Genomic DNA, 25797 nt, shown 5'->3' on the forward strand with positions numbered 1-25797 from the left:
GGCTAGTAATAACCTCCCACTCTTGGGTAAGAAACTATAACTACATTTAATGGGCCCCACCTAAAGAAAGAGGTAGTGAGACTGAGAGAGGACTGGTTGAGAGAAAGGCTCCAAAAGAGAAAGAAGAGGTAGGAATTGCAATAGGGCAGGGGTAAAAAAATACACAACATTCATTATTCAAGTGTTTGAAAGTACCAAACAAGAAGCAAATTAAAAACAAACTCAAAAAATAAAGTATTGACAACAATGTAGATAAAGGGACTCTGGTAAGTTGTGGAAATGCAATAGCTGTGGAAAATATAAAAAGATGCAGAAGGATAAACGTGGAAAGTTGATGTGTCATGATTAGTGCCACCCCATTCAATCAAGCTTCATATCAAAGAACTTGTTTTTGTTTCAGTTTGGTTTGGGATTTGATTTTTAAGACAAGGTCTGTCTATTCAGCCTTAGCTGGCTTCAAACTCATGATCCTTCTGCCTCAGCCTCCCACATACTGGATAAAAGACATGGATGATAATGTCTAGCCTTATAGAAGCTATGTGTTATTTCTAGGATCTGTTTATCAAAACAAACCAAGCTACTGCATCAAATGTGACTAAAATCCCTTAAAATATGCCACATTTATACTTGTATAAGCCTCTTGATTTGTATATAATAATTTCTTCACAAATTATTAAAAATAGTAAAAACATGTGACAAATAAAGGGTATAAGTATTATTGTTTGAATGTGCTTGAGATAGAAAAACCATTTTTAAGCATCAGGCACATATTGTTTTCTGATAATAATGTTAGCTCAACTTTAAACACTACAATGTGGTTTTCTTTATTTCTTCTCTAACACTATTGTTCTATGCTACAGAATAACATGAATACTTTGAGGAAGGAGACAGTACTCTAAAGAACTATGCTAACAGCAGAAATATTGTTCTACCAATAATTAGGAAAGATCATAAACCAAAGTAAAGAACATATAAGCCAGGGCCCAGTGCCCTAGGGAAATACAAGACCAGCTATTGCCACCTTCCAAGGGAGAGGAGCTTTATGGAGTGAGCCTCCTTCCACTCTGAGTGAAAGCTCCTCGTGGAGTGCCTGGGCAATGGCATACACAGCAGCATGGACTTTATAGCTGGAGAGTGAGGTATTCATATCCCAAACATGCAGAGGTCGTGTGCTCAGGCTGCCATTTTGTTCACATTGACTCAGTTCCCTGATCCCGTGCTGTTGAAAATATGGACATTCAAATAAGATGGACCACACATCCTGGATAAAGATATCATGAGGGTATTTTCTAGGTTGAACATCTCTGAGAAAATCCTTGAATCCCAGAATTTCATCTATGTGAACAAAAAATGATAATCCTCCACCAAAGTATGTATAACCTAGATTTTGTTGAAAGAATAATGTAGTGATATCCCAATCAGAAGTTGTGATCCAGATATTCCCAAAAGGAGTATTGCAGAAGATGTTATAGACAAATCTCAAAAGAGAATATGTGTCACCAAATGCAATGATAACACGTGTCAGTGTGAATCTTTCCATAAAAAGTTCCCTGTTTACCGTGTCCTTAGCAGGAAATTCTGGAACCTTTTCTGCAAATGCAACACAAAGTCCATGGTTTGTCATCTCCTCTGTGATGTCCCTAAGGAAGAGTTCTCCCCGCATATCATCTGGAACTACCAGGCCAACCCAGACCCAAGTGAAGTATAGCAGCAGTTGAATAATTCCATGATACAATGCTGTGGTGTGCACAGGAAACTGGTAAGGAGACTGGAGCTGAACTCTGGTCCCAAGACTATGGTCAAAAGGAGCATAGCTGATCTAAACAGAAAGAAAGTTACTACATAAGACAAGAAAATTATGTTTATTCTCAAATGATTTGGTATAACTTCTCTGTTTATGAACTCTAGGAGAAATTAAACAATTAGATAATTTTGCTAAGAATTTACAACTTATTACCTATGATATACCACTGTCTTCTAACTGCTCACAGGAAATGTTTCCTTAAACTTTTGTAAAACCATATCAAACAGGGCCAGAATGTTTATCTCCATCTCTCATTTCACATAATACCAGTCAAACCAGAGCATTTGCAAGTCTGTCACTTCCCATACCAAAACTCTCATCTTTCTGATAATAGAAGTAGAGAAATGTTAATAAAGGCCTTCTTTTACTTGAAGTCACAATAATTTTCAATCAAAAAGAATCAACATTTAATAATCTACTAGTGAAGTATATTATTTCCCTAGAAGTTCCTATGCATTTTGTCTTTCTGTAATGCTTAATCTGTAGTCAACTACCATAAAATAAGTTTGTTTAGGATCGAATGCTCACTATCTCCCTCAATGAATGTTGAAAAATCTCTCTTTAACAGGTCATTCTGGTCACCCCCATCATATTGCTATCCTTAAAACTTCAACTGAGATGACTACACTGTCATTCCTATGAATTTTAGGGCATCTTCTCCATGGTAGGGGGTAGACTATATCATTTCTTACCTAATCTGCTATATTGAATGATCGATTATGAAATTCACTTCACAATTAAACTTAATCTAATATTGGCATGAAACATTCCTTTTCCTTAAAATGTGATCTTTAATGAGTTCCAGGATTCCTTCTTTGATCAAGGAATGTATTTCCAATTTTGACCAACACTACCAGTAGGTCTTACTGAATCTTCTCCCCCTCCCCCCTCTCCCCACTGGTGATATCAGAATATCCTGGTGTCTCATGGCTCAGTTTGGGATCTGATCCCCCTTTCCACACAAATTCCCTAACTAATTTCCTAAAATTAGATACCCACTGGGTCATGCCCTAATCAACAGCTTATGCCCTGGCTCCATTCACTGACTTCTCACCATGAATCTGAGTTTGGATTGTCTAGTGAATAGTTTACTTATTGGATCCAAAATCATGATAATTGAATGCAGATACTCAATACATGTTAATTGATTGGAAGAGAGGAGTGTGTGGAGAAAAGGAGAAGGAATAGGAAAGAAGAAATCAGAAAATGAATAAAAATATGTTGAGGAAGGAAATGCTAGCATAAAGAAGTACTCAATATTTAGTAAATTCACAAGAGTAAGAAATTTAAATAGTTGATATAAGATGATAAATTTTTTATATTAATAAACTCTGATAGTGGGTTCATGAGTTCCATGAATTAAATTAATAAAACATTACTTATATTATATTAATTAACATAACTTTCTTAATTAAGCATATTTCTAAAAATCCGAAGGAACTACTTTTAAACCATAAATTAAAAAAAAAAGTACGTGTTTGAAATGTGACGAATTGCATCCTAATATAAGGCAAGAGTCTGTGATAAAGAGATCAATTGTCCTGCTGACAGGACAAGCCCAGAGTTCTTTCAGGACTTGTGTGTTTGCTCTCAGGAAGACCGCTGTTCCTCCCGGAAGATGGGCCGACAAAGTAAAAGAGCTATAGTTTGTCGCTCCCTATGACTGTGGCAGGCTCCACTGTCAGGAGAGAACTGATTGTCCAACAATGACCTACTGTGGGGACTGAGAATAGGGACTAACAGCACGTCACAGAATCTGCAGACAGGTAAACAGACCTAGATAAGGCTGCCTCAGGAAGCAGGCATGGAAAAGGAAGGTCACAATGGCAAGAAGCTGAAAAGTTAGGTAGGAGGAGGCTTGGATAAGGCAGTTTATGGAGGGAGAACGTAGTTCACTGTCTCACTGAGTACGGGATCAGACAATAACTGTGGAGTCTGATAGGTCAAAGCCTGAGGAGATCAAAGAACAAAGTGTAATGCTATACATGCATGACAATATCATGATGAATCCATTTCTTTAAAGCTAACGTGTGTGTGTGTGTGTTTTATGAAGCTGAGGAGGTGACTAAGGGTCTGAACTAGAATCCTCAGCATCTTCATAACAAGTCATACTTGGCTTTGTATGCTTATACCCTAATATAGCAGGATAGACACAGATAAATCCCAAGATCTTGCTGACTAGTCATCTCAAAATCTCAAGGTTACTCTGCAGTGCTGTTTAAAGGCAAGAGTGTAGAAAGTGATGGAGGAAGACTGTCTGACTGCCAGATATATTGATATGCCTACATGTACAGTCCAGATACTAACACCATTTGCCACATACCAACCCCTACACAAGCACACAGGTACACACTCATGCACACACATGGACACATGCACGCACATTCATAAACATTGATATAGATAGATAGATATATGATATATTTATATATATATATATATATATAGATAGATAGATAGATAGATAGATAGATAGATAATAGATAGAGAACACAACAATGGTGTCTAAATGAGGCTGTAATTCTTCAGTAGTAGAAATCAAACAGAATAAGAAAAATGACACAGGATTGGATGCCAGAGTTGGTCTGTTGTGTAGAGTGGCCAGTAATCACAAATAATTACAGAGTTCACATAAGCTGGTAGAGGCAGTAAGGGAATCAATTCTGAATCTAAATAGAACATAGCAAACAGGCATTTGGTGGAGAAAAGTTAAAATGTGGAGGAAAAAATTTGAAAAAAAAAAAAAAGGTAACCAAATAAAGTTGCTGAAAGTTAAAATACAAATCAGTCAAGTGAAAACCACCACTGAACAACCTGTCTTCTACTCAAGGATGCACTCTGGAAAATATGAAAGTGAATCTAGAAAGAAAGTTGTGGGATTTATCATACAGAGGACCCAGCACACAGAAATGTTTGAGAGCAGACATACAGCACTCAGATTGGCAAAGAAAGAGAAGAATTGGAAAAGAAAGGAATAATTTTCATATATCAGGAAATCATTAACATATACTAGAGATGGTTTACTTATTCTACATAGAAAAACTCAAACAAAAATGCCAACATGATAAAGGAAATGAAAAATCTATAGATCATGGTCAACAGCACAGCTCTGCCCACTCCACACTTCACTCTTGTGATGTGTGCAAATAAATTGCAAAAGAAATGACAAAAAATGTCTCAGGATGTTGTGAGTACATTGATCTTGTTATGTTGAGCCACATGCATAACTACCAGTGGCTATACACAGACAGCTGGCCACAGTATGAAGAGAAAAACTTGAATTTCAAAATGAAACCCAACAAACATGAATCTTTAAATTAACAAACCAATTAATGAACTAAACAGACAGTTCTCAGCAAGAAAGAAACACCAATGTTCAATAAATATTTCGGCAGTGTTTACCATCCTGAACCACCAGGAAAATCTAAATTACAAGACTTTATGACTCTGTTACCTCAATTATCGGTGTTTTCATGATGGGAATAGGTAGCAGGTGCTGGAGAGGTGGCTCAGCATTTAAGAATGTGGACTGTTCCTGCACAGGTTCAAAACCACCAAACTCCATATCCAGATGACCTAACACCTTATTGCAGCTTTCTCTATGGACACTAGGTACACAAGTGTTGCATACAACATGCACGCAGGAGAAACACTTGTATATATAAAATAAATGAATCTTAAGAACTAACCAAACCAAACAAAATGGCAGGTGTGAGGAAACAGGAAACATTATTACTGACACAATATGGACACAGCATAGAGTTTCTTAAACACTAAGTATAGACCAACTACACAACTCAGCTCTATTACTCCTTAGTATAGACTTCTATGCTCCAAGCCAAAGCAAGAGAAACTGCACCTCCATCCTTTACTGTTGATTTTGCTCTTTACACTATTTACAGTAACCTAGAAACTGAAACAAACTAGATGTCCATAATAGGAATGGATAAAAGCAGAAAGATGCTAAATATGCACAACAGACTTATATGTAACCATGAAGAATAAAGACATTTGGAGGAAGGTGGATGGAAATACAAATATAATATTAAGCAAAATAAAGCCGACACATTTAGGTTTCCCCTTTACCATGGGACATAGGACATAGTGGTGTGTGTGTGTGTGTGTGTGTGTGTGTGAGAGAGAGAGAGAGAGACAGAGACAGAGACAGAGACAGAGACAGAGACAGAGACAGAGACAGACAGAGACACAGAGAGAAATAGAAAGACAGAAAGACAGAGAGACAGAGAAACAGAGACAGACAGAAAGAGAGAACTAGAAAGGGACCCACTAGAATGATAAAATAATTACTAAGGTAGGGGACAGTAATAAACACTGAACTAAAAGATGAAAGAGTTTTGTTCAGAGAGATACAGCAAGACAGGACGGTGTGAGAAGTAGCAGGAAGCAGACAGTAAGAAAAACGTGCATGTGAATGGCCATAATGAAACCCATGCATCATATGATCACAAATAATAATTCCAAGGATTGAAGTTCAGTTCCCAGCAACTGTGTCAGGTGATTCATAACCCCCTCTCTGCCCACCTTCTCTCTCTCTCCACAATCTTCAAAATAATAAATATGCTTCTACATCAAAGGAGTATATGACTCAATAAGACGATGTACAAGTAAAACCAAAGGAAATGTCCAATTCAGCAGACTCCAAACTCAAACACAGACACAAAAGAAACATGAACCCCCAGAGCAATATGATACCCCCCAAAATCATAACTCCTTAAATACTGTACACAGGGATATTGATGTGGATAAAACGCTAGATGAAAAATAAAAATTTACTAGTTAAACTGCGAACCAAGGGCTAGAGTACATTCACCTTTACCATTTGTTTTTAGCTTAAAACCCTAGCAAAATCAATGTGGTAAGAAAACACCTACAAATAGAATGAGAAGAAAGTAGATTATACCTGTTTGCAAATGATATGTTTATGTCTGAAAGTTGTCTCATGATCTCTTCTTGGAACATTAAGTATGAAAACTCTCAGAACTGATATACACTTTCATCAGAGTAACAGAACACAAAATAAACATCTAAATAAACTATTAGCTCCCTATATATAAATAATTAATGTGTAGAGGAAATAATCATGGGGGTAGTCCCATGTGCAATAAAAATAAATAAATGAAGCACCGAGGAATAAATCTAAGGAAAGAGGTGGAAGACTAAAGGAATTTAAAAAGACTCTAGAAGACATAAGGAACTTGGACACACACACACAGATTGGCTGAATTAACACTGCAAGACACACACACACACACACACACACATATATATATATATATATATGCATAATTCTCATCAACCTTCCTATGACACTCATCATAAAACTAGCAAAGGCAATTCTAATATTCATATGGAAACACGAAGACCCCCATTGGACAAAGCCATCCTATATAGAGAGGGTACTGGTACAGGTCAATTCATATACCAGATCTTAAAGTATATTACTGAGCCATAGTAACACAGCAGCCTCTTGTTGGCATAAGAAAAACCTTTACACAAACCAAACAGAAGATCAAAAAATAAGCTCACATAATTATAGTCAAAACATATATTGGAGAGAAGACAGTTGCTTCCACAATTTGCTAGGGAAACCGAATATCTAGTTAGCTCCATGTAGAAAACTTAAGGTAGATTTTTCTGTCTCTCTACCTTGTGCAAAGCAAAACAAAACAAAACAAAAACAAAAATAACAATCCATTCTAATTAGCTCAGAGACATTAGGTTAAACTCAAAACTTTGAAATAGCAAAGGAAAACTAAAGGAAACACTTCAAAATATCACCTTGGACAGGGATCTTCTGAAAGGACTCTGGTAGCTCAGCAGATCATTGCATGGCTGAATAGGGGGCTACATGGAATTTAAAAGCTGCAGAGCAGTGGGAAGAATCCTATGTCAGGAAAACAGAATGAGGAGTTATTAGGCAAGAGGCCAGGGGTCATTCAGATGCAGTAGGAGGATCCGTGACAAAAATGAGACAAGTTCAATTATATATGCATTTCTTGTGAAAAATCATATTCATTATAAATGTCATAGCAAACATTTATCCAAAGTCAAAAATTTTAAAGAAAAATATTCACTCATAAAAATTCATAAATGAAAAAAATGGTCAGGCATAACAGTGCATACCTTTAATCCCAGCCCTAGAGAAGCAAAGGCAGGAGGCTATCTCTAAGGCAATCCTGGGCTACGTAGGAAGTTGAAGACCAGCCAACTGCATGGTGGGAAAAAGTCTCAAACATAAACAAATAAGGAAAAATATAAAATAAAAAGACATCAATATGGCAGTCTAATGCATTTGCTGAAAGTTTTAATTTACTTCACTGATTATATCAGCTAACATTGGGTCACTGTTATTTGTAGATGAATACTTCTAAATAGCTCTTTTTAACTTCATTACTACTTAAGGTGCATTTGACTTATGCATGCTAGTGTTCTAGCATTATTTATAAAAAGTTATTACTGATCAGCAAAAAGTTTTTAAACAAAAACAGAAATGACAACTTTTGTTCCAATCGAGGAAAATTGAAACAGGCCAAATGTCCAGCCAGAGTAAGTCTGACCAACAGTTCTTTGTAAAAATAAATGATATGTGGCAACCTGAGCTTATACCACAGTAAAATAATCAGGAATATATCCACAGTAGTTACAGTGAAGATATATGAGTATAATTATAATAGTCCTTATGCTTTGTGATGATCTAAAACTGGATATGAAAGAAGGCAGTATTAACAATGGTACAAGGCAAAGGACATTTTCTTGGAGTGGTAAGAATACAGGTTGTCATTACTTTATCTGTGTTTTCAATTTTTAAGCTTTTAAAATAAATTTCTTATACAAACATTATTTCATCTAATGAATAAATTATACTTTAGAGTTAAAAATGACCACTAAATAGTAAATTATTAAGCAGTACCATACCTCATCAATAAACAAAAATTGAATTAATTAGTTATCTAGTACTATGTTATGTTTAACCTAAGGAACCAATATTCTTTGCATACCTGTGGGACATTGTAGAGACTTAGAATTTGGGAGATCTGAGTTGATATTCCTGTTGAAATGCCTCCTATCACTGCAACCACCTTATCAGTCTTCTCAGGCCTACAACTGTAGTTAGGAATTGGTGGGCTCTCTCCTGAGAGCAAAGACACAGAACTTTCCACAGCCTTCATCTCAATAAAGTCAACATTGAAGAGAGAGAATCCCAGTGACATATTGAATAGAATATTTGGGTCCTTGTTTATTTTTTCTATAGCAAAAACCATTGCCAACATGTGCTGATAATGTTTGGTGAGATCCCTAGGAGGAAATATTGGAAAGACTATTTTTGTGTTCTTTTTAAAATATTAACTTTTAATTAAAATCAATCACATCATTTACTTCCCTACCTTTTCTCCCTGAAGCTACCCCTTTGCTCCCTCTCAAATTCTGGATTTGTATTTGTAACTATCTAGCCATATAAAGAATATATGCAACAATCCAAGAAACAAGCAGGACATTCTATATTTATAATGTAGAGGAATAGTCTTTAAAAAGAAAATTCATAGTACAACTTATTATCAAATTCACAATAATTGGTTTTGTTTTGGTTTGGTTTGGTTTTTGGCTTTGTTTTTTGTTTGGTTGTTTTTTGTTTGCTTGGTTGTATTTTTTTTTTTTTTTTGAGACAGAGTTTCCCTTATTCAGCCCAAGATGTATTTAAACTCACTATGTAGACCCGGTTAAACTCAGACTCACAGAGATCCTCCTGCCTCTGCTTCTCAAGTTCTAGGATTAAAGATTTGCACTACTGCATACTATCAAATGTATAATTCTAACTTTTTCCTGTGGAACTTACTTCTGAGAAAGTAAAATTGAGGGGTAAAGCATATGGGAAATAACAAAAATTAAAATTTAATATTTCATGTGGTCTTCAAAAATAGGACAAACCTCAAGAAAATACACAGTGCTTAAACTCAGTACAATACACTTAAATTAAAACAAAGAAAAATCACTTCAACTGAAAAATGTTTTCAAATCCCTGTTACATATTTAAGAGAATTCAACATGAGTTGGGGTGAACACACAGAGAGCCAATCATGGCTGAGTAGCTATTTAGCATTTGGTGGCTAACAGGAAAGGGAGAGTCAGTTTCCTTAGGAGATTTGTCCTAGTAGCTTGTCTAGACTCCAGATTATGTCCTATCCTCCTGCGGTACTGTCATGCCTAAATGAAACCAGTAGGTTAAAACATGAGAGAGAGAGAGTGAGAGAGAGGGAGAGAGAGAGAGACAGAGACAGAGACAGAGACAGAGATAGACAGAGACACAAACACAGAGACAGAGACAGAAACAGACAGAGACAGAGAGACATGGAGACAGAGAAACAGAGAGTAAGAAAGAAAGAGAGAAAGACAGTGAGACATAAACAGAGAGAGAGAGAGACTAAGAGAGAGACTCCATGAAGTTGAAGACAGGAGACATTGGAGAGGAAGCAGTAAAGGTGGGAGAGATCAACATATATTTTATACATGGATGAAATTCCCAAACAATATTTTTTAAAGAGAGAAGCCAAACACTTACCCATAAACATATTCCGGTATATGGATTGTATCTGTAAAGCCAAATCTACTTCTAGTGTCTCCAGCAGTCACTCTAAGGGAAAAAAGTCCTCCAATAACAAAATCCCCATCTTGATAGTAGCCAGGAGAAGCAGGTATATTTAAGGAGAAACAAGAAATTTGTTCCTGGAATATAATTAGAACAATCAGGAGAGAGAAAGCAATAAGTAATTTCATACTAACATTGATAAATAATTGATAAACCCCACACATCTGTTTAGTTAAGATTCTTGGGCTAATCGATCCCAATAGCACGTCAACAAACTGATAAAACATGTGCCTTTCTGGTCCTGGTCCATGTGGATCAAGTTTATAAAGCATTGTTTTGTCCTGATACAGACCCACCAGTATCCAAACACTCCCTCAGTTCCTGTGAATATAATCTGCTTTGCACCTACTTAGCCCTAGATTGTGTTCCCTTCACAGAGACACTGTGAGTCTCCAAGGGCTCAGGAACTTCTCACTTGACACCTGGCAATACAGATTCTCAGCAGGAAAACACAATTAAGAACAATTGTGAAGTCCTCTAAAACACCTGTGGGGCATGTACACTCCGTGAGCTGAGACTTCTCAAATCTCAGAGTAAAGAGAGACTAACCAGTGGAAAAATATTAAGTCATGAAGGGTCATCTGAAGGCAGCAACAAAGGACTCAGTGTTTGAGGGCAAAAGGGTTGAACTCTTAATCATTTAATATCAGTGTCATTTTAGAGTATTTCTGTAAGAGCAAGCCAATGCCTTACATTAGAAAAAATCATTTCTGAGTACTTTATAGGGTCAATTATCAACTTGTGTATTTTTAATATCTTACATTATTTATACTTATTATTACTGTATTTTGAAATACATATACAATGTAAAAATTGCATATAAATGTTTAATTCAAACAGTTTTTTTTAACTACTGGCATGATTTCAAATTAACTTACTTCAAAGGAAGCAAATGACAAGATACTACTAGCTTTTAAAAATGTCTACTGCCCTGCAGAGAGCGCCATCTTGGCTCCGGGACTCCGCCGAACTTAGTCTACAGGTTAGAGTGAGGACCACAGAGGCAGACAGCTTCTGGGACAGGCGGGAGCCACAGAGCCGCTGAGGCAGCACCCTTTTGGGGCCGCAGACATCCGGCACCCTCCCAGTCGGAGGACAGTGACCTGCCCTGCAGGGAGCGCCATCTTGGCTCCGGGACTCCGCCGAGCTTAGTCTCTACAGGTCAGAGTGGGGACCACGGGGGCAGACGGCTTCTGGGACAGGCAGGAGCCACAGAGCCGCTGAGGCAGCACCCTTTTGGGGCCGCAGACTTCCGGCACCCTCCCAGCCGGAGGACAGAGACCTGCCCTGCAGAGAGTGCCATCTTGGCTCCGGGACTCCTCCGAACTTAGTCTACAGGTTAGAGTGAGGACCACAGAGGCAGACAGCTTCTGGGACAGGCGGGAGCCACAGAGCCGCTGAGGCAGCACCCTTTTGGGGCCGCAGACATCCGGCACCCTCCCAGCCGGAGAACAGTGACCTGCCCTGCAGGGAGCGCCATCTTGGCTCCGGGACTCCGCCGAACTTAGTCTGTACAGGTCTGCTGACAGAGGATACTCAGAATCCCCAGAAGAACAACCTCTGAACAGAGACAACTATAACAACTCCAGAGATTACCAGATGGCGAGAGGTAAAGGTAAGAATCTTACTAACAGAAACCAAGACCACTCACCATCATCAGGACCCAGCACTCCCACTTCGCCCAGTCCAGGGCACCCCAACACACCTGAAAAACTAGACCTGGATTTAAAAGCATATCTCATGATGATGGTAGAGGACATCAAGAAGGACTTTAAAGAACTACAGGAGAACATGGCTAAAGAGTTACAAGTCCTTAAAGAAAAACAGGAAAACACAACCAAACTGGTAGAAGTCCTTAAAGAGAAACAGGAAAACACATCCAATCAGATGATGGAAATGAACAAAACCATACTAGACCTAAAAAGGGAAGTAGACACAATAAAGAAAACCCAAAATGAGGCAACACTGGAGATAGAAACCCTAGGAAAGAAATCTGGAACCATAGATGCAAGCATCAGCAACAGAATACAAGAGATGGAAGAGAGAATCTCAGGTGCAGAAGATTCCATAGAGAACATGGGCACAACAATCAAGGAAAATGGAAAATGCAAAAAGATCCTAACTCAAAACATCCAGGAAATACAGGACACAATGAGAAGACCAAACCTACGGATAATAGGAGTGGATGAGAATGAAGATTTTCAACTCAAAGGACCAGCAAACATCTTCAACAAAATTATAGAAGAAAACTTCCCAAATCTAAAGAAAGAGATGCCCATGAACATACAAGAAGCCTACAGAACTCCAAATAGGCTGGACCAGAAAAGAAATACCTCCCGACACATAATAATCAGAACAACAAATGCACTAAATAAAGATAGAATACTAAAAGCAGTAAGAGAAAAAGGCCAAGTAACATATAAAGGCAAGCCTATCAGAATTACACCAGATTTTTCACCAGAGACTATGAAAGCTAGAAGATCCTGGACAGATGTTATACAGACACTAAAAGAACACAAATTCCAGCCCAAGCTACTATACCCAGCCAAACTCTCAATTAACATAGATGGAGAAACCAAAGTATTCCACGACAAAGCCAAATTCACACATTATCTCTCCACGAATCCAGCCCTTCAAAGGATAATAACAGAAAAAAACCAATACAAGGACAGGAACCACGCCCTAGAAACAACAAGAAAGTAATCCCTCAACAAACCTAAAAGAAGACAGCCACAAGAACAGAATGCCAACTTTAACAACAAAAATAACAGGAAACAACAATTACTTTTCCTTAATATCTCTTAATATCAATGGACTCAACTCCCCGATAAAAAGACATAGACTAACAAACTGGCTACACAAACAAGACCCAACATTTTGCTGTTTACAAGAAACTCATCTCAGAGAAAAAGATAGACACTACCTCAGAATGAAAGGCTGGAAAACAATTTTCCAAGCAAATGGTCTGAAGAAACAAGCTGGAGTAGCCATTCTAATATCAGATAAGATTGACTTCCAACCCAAAGTCATCAAAAAAGACAGGGAGGGGCACTTCATACTCATCAAAGGTAAAATCCTCCAAGAGGAACTATCAATCCTGAATATCTATGCTCCAAATACAAAGGCAGCCTCATTCATTAAAGAAACTTTAGTAAATCTCAAAGCACACATTGCACCTCATACAATAATAGTGGGAGACTTCAACACACCACTTTCACCAATGGACAGATCATGGAAACAGAAACTAAACAGGGACACAGTGAAACTAACAGAAGTTATGGATCAAATGGATCTGGCAGATATCTACAGAACATTTTACCCTAAAACAAAAGGATACACCTTCTTCTCAGCACCTCATGGTACCTTCTCCAAAATTGACCACGTAATTGGGCACAAAACAGGACTCAACAGATACAAAAACATTGAAATTGTCCCATGCATCCTATCAGATCACCATGGACTAAGGCTGATCTTCAATAACAAAATAAATAATAGAAAGCCAACCTTCACGTGGAAACTGAACAACACTCTTCTCAATGATACCTTGGTCAAGGAAGGAATAAAGAAAGAAATTAAGGACTTTTTAGAGTTCAATGAAAATGAAGCCACAACATACCCAAACTTATGGGACGCAATGAAAGCATTTCTAAGAGGAAAACTCATAGCTCTGAGTGCCTCCAAAAGGAAACTAGAGAGAGCACACATTAGCAGCTTGACAACACACCTAAAAGCACTAGAACAAAAGGAAGCAAATTCACCCAAGAGGAGTAGACGGCAGGAAATAATCAAACTCAGGGGTGAAATCAACCAAGTGGAAACAAGAAAAACTATTCAAAGAATCAACCAATCAAGGAGCTGGTTCTTTGAGAAAATCAACAAGATAGATAAACCCTTAGCCAGACTCACTAGAGGGCACAGGGAAAGCATCCTAATTAACAAAATCAGAAATGAAAAAGGAGACATAACAACAGATCCTGAAGACATCCAAAACACCATCAGATCCTTCTACCAAAGGCTATACTCAACAAAACTGGAGAACCTGGATGAAATGGAGAAGTTCCTAGACAGATACCAGGTACCAAAGTTGAATCAAGATCAGGTTAATGATCTAAACAGCCCTATATCCCCCAAAGAAATAGAAGCAGTCATTAATAGTCTCCCAACCAAAAAAAGCCCAGGACCAGATGGGTTTAGTGCAGAGTTCTATCAGACCTTCAAAGAAGATCTAATCCTAGTTCTTCACAAACTATTCCACAAAATAGAAACAGAAGGTACTCTACCCAACTCATTCTATGAAGCCACAATTACTCTGATACCTAAACCACAAAAAGACCCAACAAAGATAGAAAACTTCAGACCAATATCCCTTATGAATATTGATGCAAAAATCCTCAATAAAATTCTTGCTAACCGAATCCAAGAACACATCAAAACAATCATCCATCCTGACCAAGTAGGTTTCATCCCAGGGATGCAGGGATGGTTCAATATACGGAAATCCATCAACGTAATCCAGTATATAAACAAACTCAAAGACAAAAACCACATGGTCATCTCGTTAGATGCGGAAAAAGCATTTGACAAGATCCAACACCCATTCATGATAAAAGTCTTGGAAAGATCAGGAATTCAAGGCCCATACCTAAACATGATAAAAGCAATCTACAGCAAACCAGTAGCCAACATCAAAGTAAATGGTCAGAAGCTTGAAGCAATCCCTCTAAAATCAGGGACTAGACAAGGCTGTCCACTTTCTCCATACCTATTCAACATTGTACTTGAAGTCCTAGCCAGAGCAATTCGACAACAAAAGGAGATCAAAGGGATACAAATTGGAAAAGATGAAGTCAAAATATCACTTTTTGCAGATGATATGATAGTATATCTAAGTGACCCTAAAAATTCCACCAGAGAACTCCTAAGCCTGATAAACAGCTTCGGTGAAGTAGCTGGATATAAAATTAACTCAAACAAATCAATGGCCTTTCTCTACACAAAGAATAAACAGGCTGAGAAAGAAATTAGGGAAACAACACCCTTCTCAATAGTCACAAATAATATAAAATATCTTGGCGTGACTCTAACTAAGGAAGTGAAACATCTGTATAATAAAAACTTCAAGTCTCTGAAGAAAGAAATTCTAGAAGATCTCAGAAGATGGAAAGATCTCCCATGCTCATGGATTGGCAGGATCAACATTGTAAAAATGGCTATCTTGCCAAAAGCAATCTACAGATTCAATGCAATCCCCATCAAAATTCCAAATGAATTCTTCAACGAATTAGAAAGTGCAATCTGCAAATTCATCTGGAATAACAAAAAACCTAGGATAGCAAAAACTCTTCTCAAGGATAAAAGAACCTCTGGTGGAATCACCATGCCGGACCTAAAGCTCTACTACAGAGCAATTGTGATAAAAACTGCATGGTACTGGTATAGTGACAGACAAATAGACCAATGGAATAGAATTGAAGACCCAGAAATGAACCCACACACCTACGGTCACTTGATCTTCGACAAGGGAGCTAAAAACATCCAGTGGAAGAAAGACAGCATTTTCAACCAATGGTGCTGGCACAACTGGTTGTTAACATGTAGAAGAATGCGAATCGATCCATTCCTATCTCCTTGTACTAAGGTCAAGTCTAAGTGGATCAAGGAACTTCACATAAAACCAGAGACACTGAAACTTATAGAGGAGAAAGTGGGGAAAAGCCTTGAAGATATGGGCACAGGGGAAAAATTCCTGAATAGAACAGTAATGGCTTGTGCTGTAAGATCGAGAATTGACAAGTGGGACCTCATGAAACTACAAAGCTTCTGCAAGGCTAAAGACACCATCAATAAGACAAAAAAACCACCAACAGATTGGGAAAGGATCTTCACCTATCCTAAATCAGATAAGGGACTAATATCCAACATATATAAAGAACTCAAGAAGGTGGACTCCAGAAAGTCAAATAACCCCATTAAAAAATGGGGCTCAGAACTGAACAAAGAATTCTCGCCTGAGGAATACCGAATGGCAGAGAAACACCTGAAAAAATGTTCAACATCCTTAATCATCAGGGAAATGCAAATCAAAACAACCCTGAGATTCCACCTCACACCAGTCAGAATGGCTAAGATCAAAAATTCAGGTGACAGCAGTTGCTGGCGAGGATGTGGAGAAAGAGGAACACTCCTCCATTGTTGGTGGGATTGCAAGCTTGTACAACCACTCTGGAAATCAGTCTGGCGGTTCCTCAGAAAATTGGACATAGTACTACCGGAGGATCCAGCAATACCTCTCCTGGGCATATATCCAGAAGATGTCCCAACCGGTAAAAAGGACACATGTTCCACTATGTACATAGCAGCCCTATTTATAATAGCCAGAAGCTGGAAAGAACCCAGATGTCCCTCAACAGAGGAATGGATACAGAAATTATGGTACATTTACACAATGGAGTACTACTCAGCTATTAAAAAGAATGAATTTATGAAATTCCTAGCCAAATGGATGGACCTGGAGGGCATCATCTTGAGTGAAGTAACACAATCACAAAAGAACTCACACAATATGTATTCACTGATAAGTGGATATTAGCCCAAAACTTAGGATACCCAAGATTTAAGATACAATTTGCTAAACGCATGAAACTCAAGAAGAATGAAGACCAAAGTGTGGACACTGTGCACCTTCTCAGAATTGGGAACAAAACACCCAGGGAAGGAGTTACAGAGACAAAGTTCGTAGCGGTGATGAAAGGATGGACCATTTAGAGACTGCCGTATCCAGGGATCCATCCCATAATCAACTTCTAAAAGCTGACACCATTGCATACACTAGCAAGATTTTGCTGAAAGGACCCAAATATAGCTGTCTCTTGTGAGACGATGCTGGGGCCTAGCAAACACAGGAGTGGATGTTCACAGTCAGCTATTGGATGTATCACAGGGCTCCCAATGGAGAAGCTAGAGGAAGTACCCAAGGAGCTAAAGGGATCTGCAACCCTATTGTTGGAACAACATGATGTACTAACTAGAACCCCGGAGCTATTGTCTCTAGCTGCATATGTATCGAAAGATGGCCTAGTCAGCCATCAATGGAAAGAGAGGCCCATTGGACTTGCAAACTTTATATGCCCCAATATAGGGGAATGCCAGGGCCAAAAGAATGGGAATGGGTGGATAGGGAAGTGGGGGGGCGCTATGGGGGACTTTTGGGATAGCATTGGAAACGTAATTGAGGAAAATATGTAATAAAAATATTAAAAAAAAAAAAAAAGAACCAGGGGAATGCCAGGACCAAGAAGTGGGAGTGGGTGGGTAGGGGAGTGGGAGGGGGGTCTGGGGGACTTTGGGGATAGCATTTGAAATGTAAATGAAGAAAATACCTAATTAAAAAAAAATAAAAAAAAATAAAATGCTGAACCTCAAAAAAAAAAAATGTCTATTGTGTATGAACTAAACAGTACCCTCAGAGATCCTTGGAACTATACCACCAATCAAAGAAAACACATGGTAGAACTTGTGGCTCTAGCTATATTTGTAGCACAGGATGGCCTAGTAGGTCATCAGTGGGAGTAGAGGCCCTTGGTCCTGTGAAGGCTCTATAGGGGAATGCCAGGACCAGGAATGGGAATGAGTGGGTTGGGGAGCAGGGGAAGGGTGGAGGGTATATGGGATTTTCAGAGGGGAAACTAGGATAGGAGGTAACATTTGAGATGTAAATAAAGAAAATATCTAATAAAAAAATCTATTGTGCATGAAGTCCAATGTGCTAAAACGTTTTCTCTTATTCTCTTTCTCATTCATTCATTCATTCATTCATTCATTCTTTCATTTTTGGTGCAGGTACTGTAGGAGACTTAATTTAGAACATGGTGCATGCTAGACAAGTACTCTACTTACTTTAAAGGAAAGGAGTAGGCTGCCCATGTTTTTCTTGAATTTGTGACCTTCCTGTTTCAATCTTGTGATCAGTAGAGGTGCGCATCACCAAGCCTAGCTGTTATCATATTTTTATGTGAAAAACAAATACATATTTGTAATAAAAACTCATATGTATAAAGATATATGTTATTTGTGTTTTTCAAATCATATTAAATCCATTTGTAATGAAAATACACTTCAAAGCCCTTAAGAAGGTAACAACTTGAAGGTAAGAATATATTTCTTGCTTAGAACTTGACAAAAATTACATCTTGTTGGTAACAAAATAAAAAGGGAGACAGGGGGCCCTGGGGAAAAGTGGGGAGGAAAGGGGGCCTAATGTCTGATCAGAGCCTGTGCTCTGGGCAGGCAGACGCAGGCAGAGCTGCCAGATGCTTTTCCACACGGCCCAGGTGAGCATGCCTGATCCGTGTGGAGGGCTGGAAAGGGGCAGCCCCCGGCCAGGGACCCCAGAGCTACCTTGCTAGCGCCCCAGGGTTGAAGGAGAGTGGGAATAGGAGAAGAAGTTCCCAACACTGGTAAGAGTGGAGCAGTAGACCTAGAAGTAGCAGAGACTATGGTTTAAGAGCTTTATTATAAAAATGCAGGGGGAAAGAGAGAAGGTAGAAAGAGAGAGAGGGGAAGAGGAAAGGCTAGAGAGAAAGAGAGAGAAAGAGGGATAGAGGAGAAGAAAGAGGAAGATAAAGAGAAAGGGAAGAGGAGAAAGAAGTGAGAGGTAAAGGAACAAAGGAGTAAGAGTGTGAGGTGGGGCTGAGCACCCCTTTTTATGGTCTTCACTGTTGTTAGGTAACTGGGGAGGAAGTTTAGCCTGAAGATCAGAAGCTTGGGCCAACGTGCTTCTCCTGTGGGGGCTATGGGATGTGGTACCTTAGGCAGGGGCTGGAGTTCCAGGAGCTGAGGGAACACCTACCTTGTCAGGTAGGTGAATTATGACCATTGGGGTTCTGACCTCAGCTCGACTAGATACCAGCAATGCAATTCGCCACAACATCTTATCCTTAGCTTATTTCTTTGGGCCTGTAGATTATACCATAGTTATTCTTTGCTTTTCATCAATGGGAGTCAAGGCCCTTGGTATTGTGGTACAGAAAATTTAAGAAAAAAAATTATTTGCTTACTTCAAATTATTTTCAAAAGCTTCCAGGAGATGTTAATTGGCTAAGACCTCACCTTAAGGTCTTAAGGTAACTTAAGCCTTTGTTAGATGTTATCAAGAGAGATGCAAATTTTCTGGTGAGAAACAAAAGGCTTTGCGGAAAATAGAGGAAGATTTTATAGATAATTGTTATTAAGTATAATCAATGGTAATCAAATATGAGCTGCTTATTTTAGTTAATGTTACTCAGTGTACCCACAGCAACTCTTTGGCAAAAGAGAACATTAATGTCAAATCATCTTTCTTTATCTCCAAGTAAAGTTTTAACATCCTATTATAGTAATGCTGTGGTGTTAATAAGGAATTGTAAGATAAAATCATGAAGGTATTTTAGAAAAATAACAACAAAAAATTGTGTCTTAAAAACCTGATGAAGCATCTGTTCCTTGTTCCAAACAGCAATTAAATTGGTTATTGCAGAATATTGATATTTGGCCTATTGCATAGCAAAGCTTTAGGTAAAATTGATAATCATTATCCAAAAGATAAGTTGTTATAGATTGCTTCTAATCATGCTTTTGGATTTTCTGTACATTTATGTATTTAAAAACAGCCCTCCTATGGGAGAAAAGTATATGTGATTGGATCACATGTTTATTCTTTTGAGTTTCCTACTGCTAAAGCACAGATAATTACATTGTATACTGTAGCCAGTGTTTTAAAATGTTGAATAATCAACCTTTAATTTGTATAATAATAGTCTCTCTCTGAGATATATATTATCTCAGAGAGAGAGAGAGCAATTGTAAGCCCTGACATATATATATATATATATATATATATATATATAATTTAATATATATATATTAAAATTATTCGTTTCTTAGATACTACAAATTCTCAAATTTGCCATTGTTTATGCATATACAACACATAAGAAAAAATGCTATTCCTTTAAAGGACTAGCTTTGGACATTTAAGAACTCATCCTAGGTTGCCTGGACAAGACCTCTTAAGGTGATGCCATGTTAGGAGCTATTAAGACAACTCTTGATCTCTGAATTGGGCCTCTTCCCCCCCCTCCCCCCGAGAAGAAAAGAGGGTCAAAAGCAGGCCACAGACACATCGATTCCGAGAAACAACCACAGAATGTTCCAGCCCTAAGTCATGGCTGATGTCCTGACCACACCTTGATACCACCAAGTTCCTGCTTCCCCGTGTAACTGCCTAAAGAATTTCTATTGCCCCCCTCCTATAAGTACTTCTCCTTTTGCTTGTATTGCCCTACCCCTCCCGCTGATAATTATCTGTACTTCCCCTTTTGCTTGTGCATTTAAGCTTTGGGCCTTTCTCAATACATTATGGGCCTTGATGCAACCCAGAACGGTTTCCATGTCGTTATTCGTACAAGGCCCTTGTCTCTCTCTACCCCCCCATTTGGTTATTAGGAGGAGGTCCCCTCAAGACCCTCGAATAACTGGACCTGCTGGACGGGTCAATGCCACACTAGATTTATATCCCAGGCAGATTATAGGCCTTACACAAGAATAATTGGCCATATAATCTCATTCTTTACATCATCAAAATAGTAGTGGCTTGAGATAATATTTTGGTATTTTTAGAGAATGTGAATGTCAAATTGTAAAGACATGTTCTCAGTGTCTTCAGTTTCTACCTGTTCCACATAATGGTGTAAATTCTTGAGGACTTATACTTAATCAATTATTGCAAATGGATACTCATATTTCTGATTTAAATAAATAAATAAATAAATAATATGCACATGTGACTACTGATACCTTTTCAGACTTTGTAGTTGCAACTGCTATAACAAGAGAAGCAACTAAAAGTATAATTAGTCTGCCTATGTTAATTTTTTTTTTTTTTTGCTTTGTGTTCCAAAACAGATTAAAAGAGGTATTGGAACTGGCTATTACAGTGAAGTATTTGAGATGTTTGTAAACAACTTAATATTACCCATGTCACTGAGATTTTTTTTTATAATTCTCAAGGACAAGGTATTGTGAAAATTTAAAACCTACATCTTCTCAAAAAACAAAGAAGGGGAGGAATTATATCCCCATGCACATTATTTAAATCACATTTTTATTTTTAAAATTCTAAAATGTGGATGTCAAAGAAGAACTTGCAGAATGCCTTATAGTATCTTAAAATGAGGCATACTCATGCCTAGGTGAGATGAAAAGAATCTACCTATTGGCATATGTCCTGATTCAGAATAGGTATTTAATATGGGGAAGAGGGCATGCTTGTTTTTTCTCCACACAATGCTGCGGGAGCATGCCAGCTGCCAGAATGATTCATGTAACATGTTGATCTATGAATTTGCTGAGTACCCCGACAATGGTTACAAGAAAGCTGTATTTTCTTGACCTACCTTTGCTTGCCTTTGTCCCAGATTAGACAAGCTAAACTGCCTTGCTTCAAGCATTTTAACCTATTGGGACAGAGAACATAGAGACTGTGGAAACTAACTCAGAAAAATTAGTCAAAAGGAGGAGTTATAATGACTCTTCTTTTTCCTTTAATGTGATCATTATTCTGACTCAATCATGGACTGGTGTAGTAATAAATCCAATATTAGAGATTCCTATTATGAAGATAGCTAAAAATCTTTATTAGCCAGCAGAGTTAACTTGGAGCATAGCCTATTTCCATGATAAGTAACAGCTTTTCTGCTGATTACCAAAGCCACCACTCCCACACCAGGAAGACAGATCATTGTTGCTAATTTGCAACTGAATAGAGTACTTGTACTTCCCCACAGACAGCCTTAATCCTGTTGCTTTTCAACTCTAGGCTTTGTATTTCAAGGAGGTCAGTTACCTCCCTGCAGCCTGGTCTTCAGCAAGCATGCAGACTCGCCTTCAGCAAGGGCAGGTGGCATGGCAGAAATTCATCAATATGAAGACATGAATTGAGTACATATTGTGGCTTTGGTCTGATTGGGAAAAGGGTGTGCTATGAGGGCTGGCAGCCAAAGACGGGCCACTGGGTATCTGAATTATTCAATCTAAGACAGAGGGATGTGCCAAGAGGCAGTGGTTTTTTCATAATAACACCATATAGCCATGTTTGTTCAAATAAACACAAGCAAGCTGTACGTGTTCTCCAGGACAGATAAGAATAAGTTCATAGAAGACCAAATTCCCAAGACAGGCACGACTGCCAGCCACCATAATTTTCAGGCAGGACCATGCAGTATAAGTAAATTTTATGCCCCAGCCCAGCTAATTTTTATTATGTATTTAGGGAGGAATTGTAGCGCCCCCCCCCCCCCAGCCTTGAGCAGGCTGGCTCAGACCTGTTCTGTCACTGTGAACAAGATCACCTAGGGTAGACTCTTCTGACCTAGATAGGTCTCTATTGTTCTGCCAACTCTCCCCTTTTCTCCAAGATTCCACTACCTGCTGAGAGGCTGAACCTGTCTTCCTGAGATATTCCTGAATAGCAACAGCCTGGTGACCAAATGCTGACAGCCTGGTGACAAAGCATCAAGAGCCTGGCATGGTGAGGGATGGGCCTTCCACCTTTATAAGCTCAGACTCTTAGTAAACTCTGGGGCCTTGATCAGTATCTTGTCTTGGTCTTGTTATTTCACCCACCATTTCCTCCCATACAGCTCCAGCCTTCCCTTTAGGAACCTGGTTCGTGTAGCTGCAGGTAGCTACACTCTCCTAGAGTCAGCAAGACATCTATCCAGCTTCTTCTGTGTTTGAGAGTCTCTGTTGCAAAATTGGGTGTAATTCTAATAGGTATGCCTTTATATGTTACTTAGACATTTTTTTTCTGGCTTTTAATGTTCTTTCTAAGTTTTGTACATTTGGTGTTTTGATTATTATGTTGCAAGAGGATTTCTTTTTCTGATCCAATCTATTTGGTATTCTGTAAGCTTCTACCTTTTAAGGTATCTCTTTCCTTAGGTTATATGAATTTTCTTCATGATTTTGTTGAAAACATTTTCTGGGCCTTTGATCTGTGAATCTTCTCCTTGTTATATTCCTAGTATTCTTAGGTTTTGCCTTTTTGTGTTGTCCCAGATTTCCTGGAAGTTTAGTGTCAGGAACATTTTAGATTTAACATTTTCTTTGATCAATGTATCAACTTCTATCTTATCTTCTATGCCTCAGATTCTCTCTTCCATAACTTGGATCCTGTTGGTGATACATTTTCAAATGTAGTTCCTGTTCACTTATATAGATGAAAAATCTATTGCTAGGTTTCCTCCAATTTGTGTTTCTTTATAGGTTTTATTTTCATTTTCAGGTCTTGAACAGCTGGATTAATTTTCTTCATGTGTTTGTTTGCATTTTTCTGAATTTATTTAAAGGATTTAACCATTTACTCTTTAAGGGGAACAGGAGAAATCATGTGTGGTAAGAACAGAAGGACAGAATAACTGGGAGATACAACTGGAATTGAGTGTATCTTGGAGACAAGCTAGAAACCTAGGGAAATGGAAAATCCTAGGAAGCAATCACAGTGACCCAACTAAGACTCCTGGTAATGGGTGATATAGAACCTGAACTGGACATCTCTTATAACCAGGCAAGACTTCAGTGCATGAATTGTGACAGAAACCCAGCCACAAACCTATCAACTTAAAATTTATCTTGCTAACAAGATGTGCTAGAGGTAAATTTGGCACAGAATTTTTTTTTGGGGGGGGGGATGGGGAGTGGCAGAGAGGGCAAACAATGACTGGTCCAGGTTGAGCCCTATTATATGAGAGGTAGCTCGTTTCTGACATTTCCTGGAGGGCCAGGATCTAGAGACTGTATAGCCCAGAGGCCCACAATAGAAAGAAATTCAAAAGTCAAAACAAACAAACAAACCCCAGCTACAGTAACTGAAAACAAAAACAAAGTCAATGAAATGATTTCTAATAATATTCTATTATTTTTATAGATTGGTGTCTATTCCAGTTGTCATTAAAGAGGCTTTAATTTACCCTGTAATTAATGAAAACAGATGCAGAGACCCACTTCCAAAGATTAGGAAGAGCTTGGTGAATCCTGCAGAAGAGGGGAAGAAAGGATTGTCATTGTCAAAAAGGTAAAGGATGCCACAATAAAACTCACAGAATCAACTAACATGAGGATCACAGAGACTGAACCATCTACCAGGGAGCCTGCACAGGACTGACCAAGACCCTCTGCACATATGTTACAGTTATCTACCTAGTTTTTCTTGTGGGATTCCTAACAGCATGAGCAGGAGCTATCTCTGACTCTGTTGCCTGCATCTGGGACTCTTTCTTTCTACTGAATTGCCTTGTGTAACCTTAAGAGAAGAGGGGATACCTAGTCTTATTGCTCTTGGCATGCTAAGCTGGTTAATATCCATAGGAGGCATGCTCTTTCTTGAAGAAATTTGGAGGACTGGATGGGGCTGGAGGTGAGCAAACTGGGAGGGAAAGACAGGAAAATCTGTAGTAGGGTTATAGAAGAATGAACTAATCAATCAATTAGTTTAACAAAAACCCACCAAATTCACAATTTCTTACTGATTCTAGTGCTTCGTAACCAAAAATTTAGCACATTTATTTTGAAACGATTTATAAGTAGTGTTGTTTTACTTATTTCTTTCTCAAATATACTTGTAATTGTGACATAATCAAGATATTGATGTTTATGTATCTGATTTTTAAATTCTGATCCTTCAGTTAATGGGATTTTTAGGTCTAAGAGGTTTTATGTGGTCTTTTAGATAAAGGATAAAGACATCTGCAAATAAAGATAGTTTGATTATCTTTCCTAATACTTGCCCCTTTCTTTATTCTTTAACTCTATAACTCTCTTTACAGAACAATACAAACATTGCTACTGGAAGATGAAAGATGACCCAAAAGGCTCCTATCCAGATGCAAAAATCCCACTGCAAAAGCACAAGTAATGACTTATACAAAATGATAAATATGTTCATGAAAGAACCTAGTGGAGAAACCCCCACTCAACTCCCAATTCAGTGTGCACCCAAGAATCACGAACAGAACACTACACCTTGATGTAACAACACGAGGTATTTTAATGGCGGAGCTCCGGGTGGAAACGTATTTCACACAGGAGACAGTGGATTCGACCACAAGGCTTGGAAGCTAGGGGTTTTTATAGAAAAGGAGTGGGGCTGGGGGAGGAATTGGCGCAGTTTCACATGATTGGTCCATTTAAACATGAGCAGCCGGTTAACATTTAACAGTAAGGTAGCGAGGTTGAGAATGACTGGGGGTGCAAAACTTACTTGCTCTGTCAGCAATAGGCTCTGGTAGTGCAT

At 38.4% G+C, this 25797-nt stretch overlaps 1 protein-coding gene and 1 pseudogene across 2 annotated transcripts in view; one reads left to right on the forward strand and one right to left on the reverse strand.

The window, feature by feature from the left end:
* LOC110288433 (vomeronasal type-2 receptor 26-like) overlaps positions 1-10759 on the reverse strand; it is a 38263-nt gene extending 27504 nt beyond the window's left edge. Inside the window, exons 1-3 of one of the 2 annotated variants that reach the window (XM_085839951.1) lie at positions 10383-10759; positions 8824-9121; positions 1559-1819 (exon numbers count right to left, since the gene is read on the reverse strand). In XM_085839951.1, coding sequence (XP_085696077.1) covers positions 1559-1819; positions 8824-9121; positions 10383-10741 — 918 coding nt within the window. In that variant the 5' untranslated portion in view covers positions 10742-10759. Of the gene's footprint in view, positions 1-1021; positions 1820-8823; positions 9122-10382 lie in introns of both variants that reach the window. The other variant, XM_021154788.2, reaches the window with a different exon arrangement.
* LOC110295785 (vomeronasal type-2 receptor 26-like) overlaps positions 1-25797 on the forward strand; it is a 247717-nt pseudogene that overhangs the window by 210122 nt on the left and 11798 nt on the right.

This window comes from Mus caroli, unplaced genomic scaffold (assembly GCF_978045245.1).
Source record: "Mus caroli unplaced genomic scaffold, Mus_caroli_1 scaffold_7, whole genome shotgun sequence".
NCBI classification, from domain to species: Eukaryota; Metazoa; Chordata; class Mammalia; order Rodentia; family Muridae; genus Mus; species Mus caroli.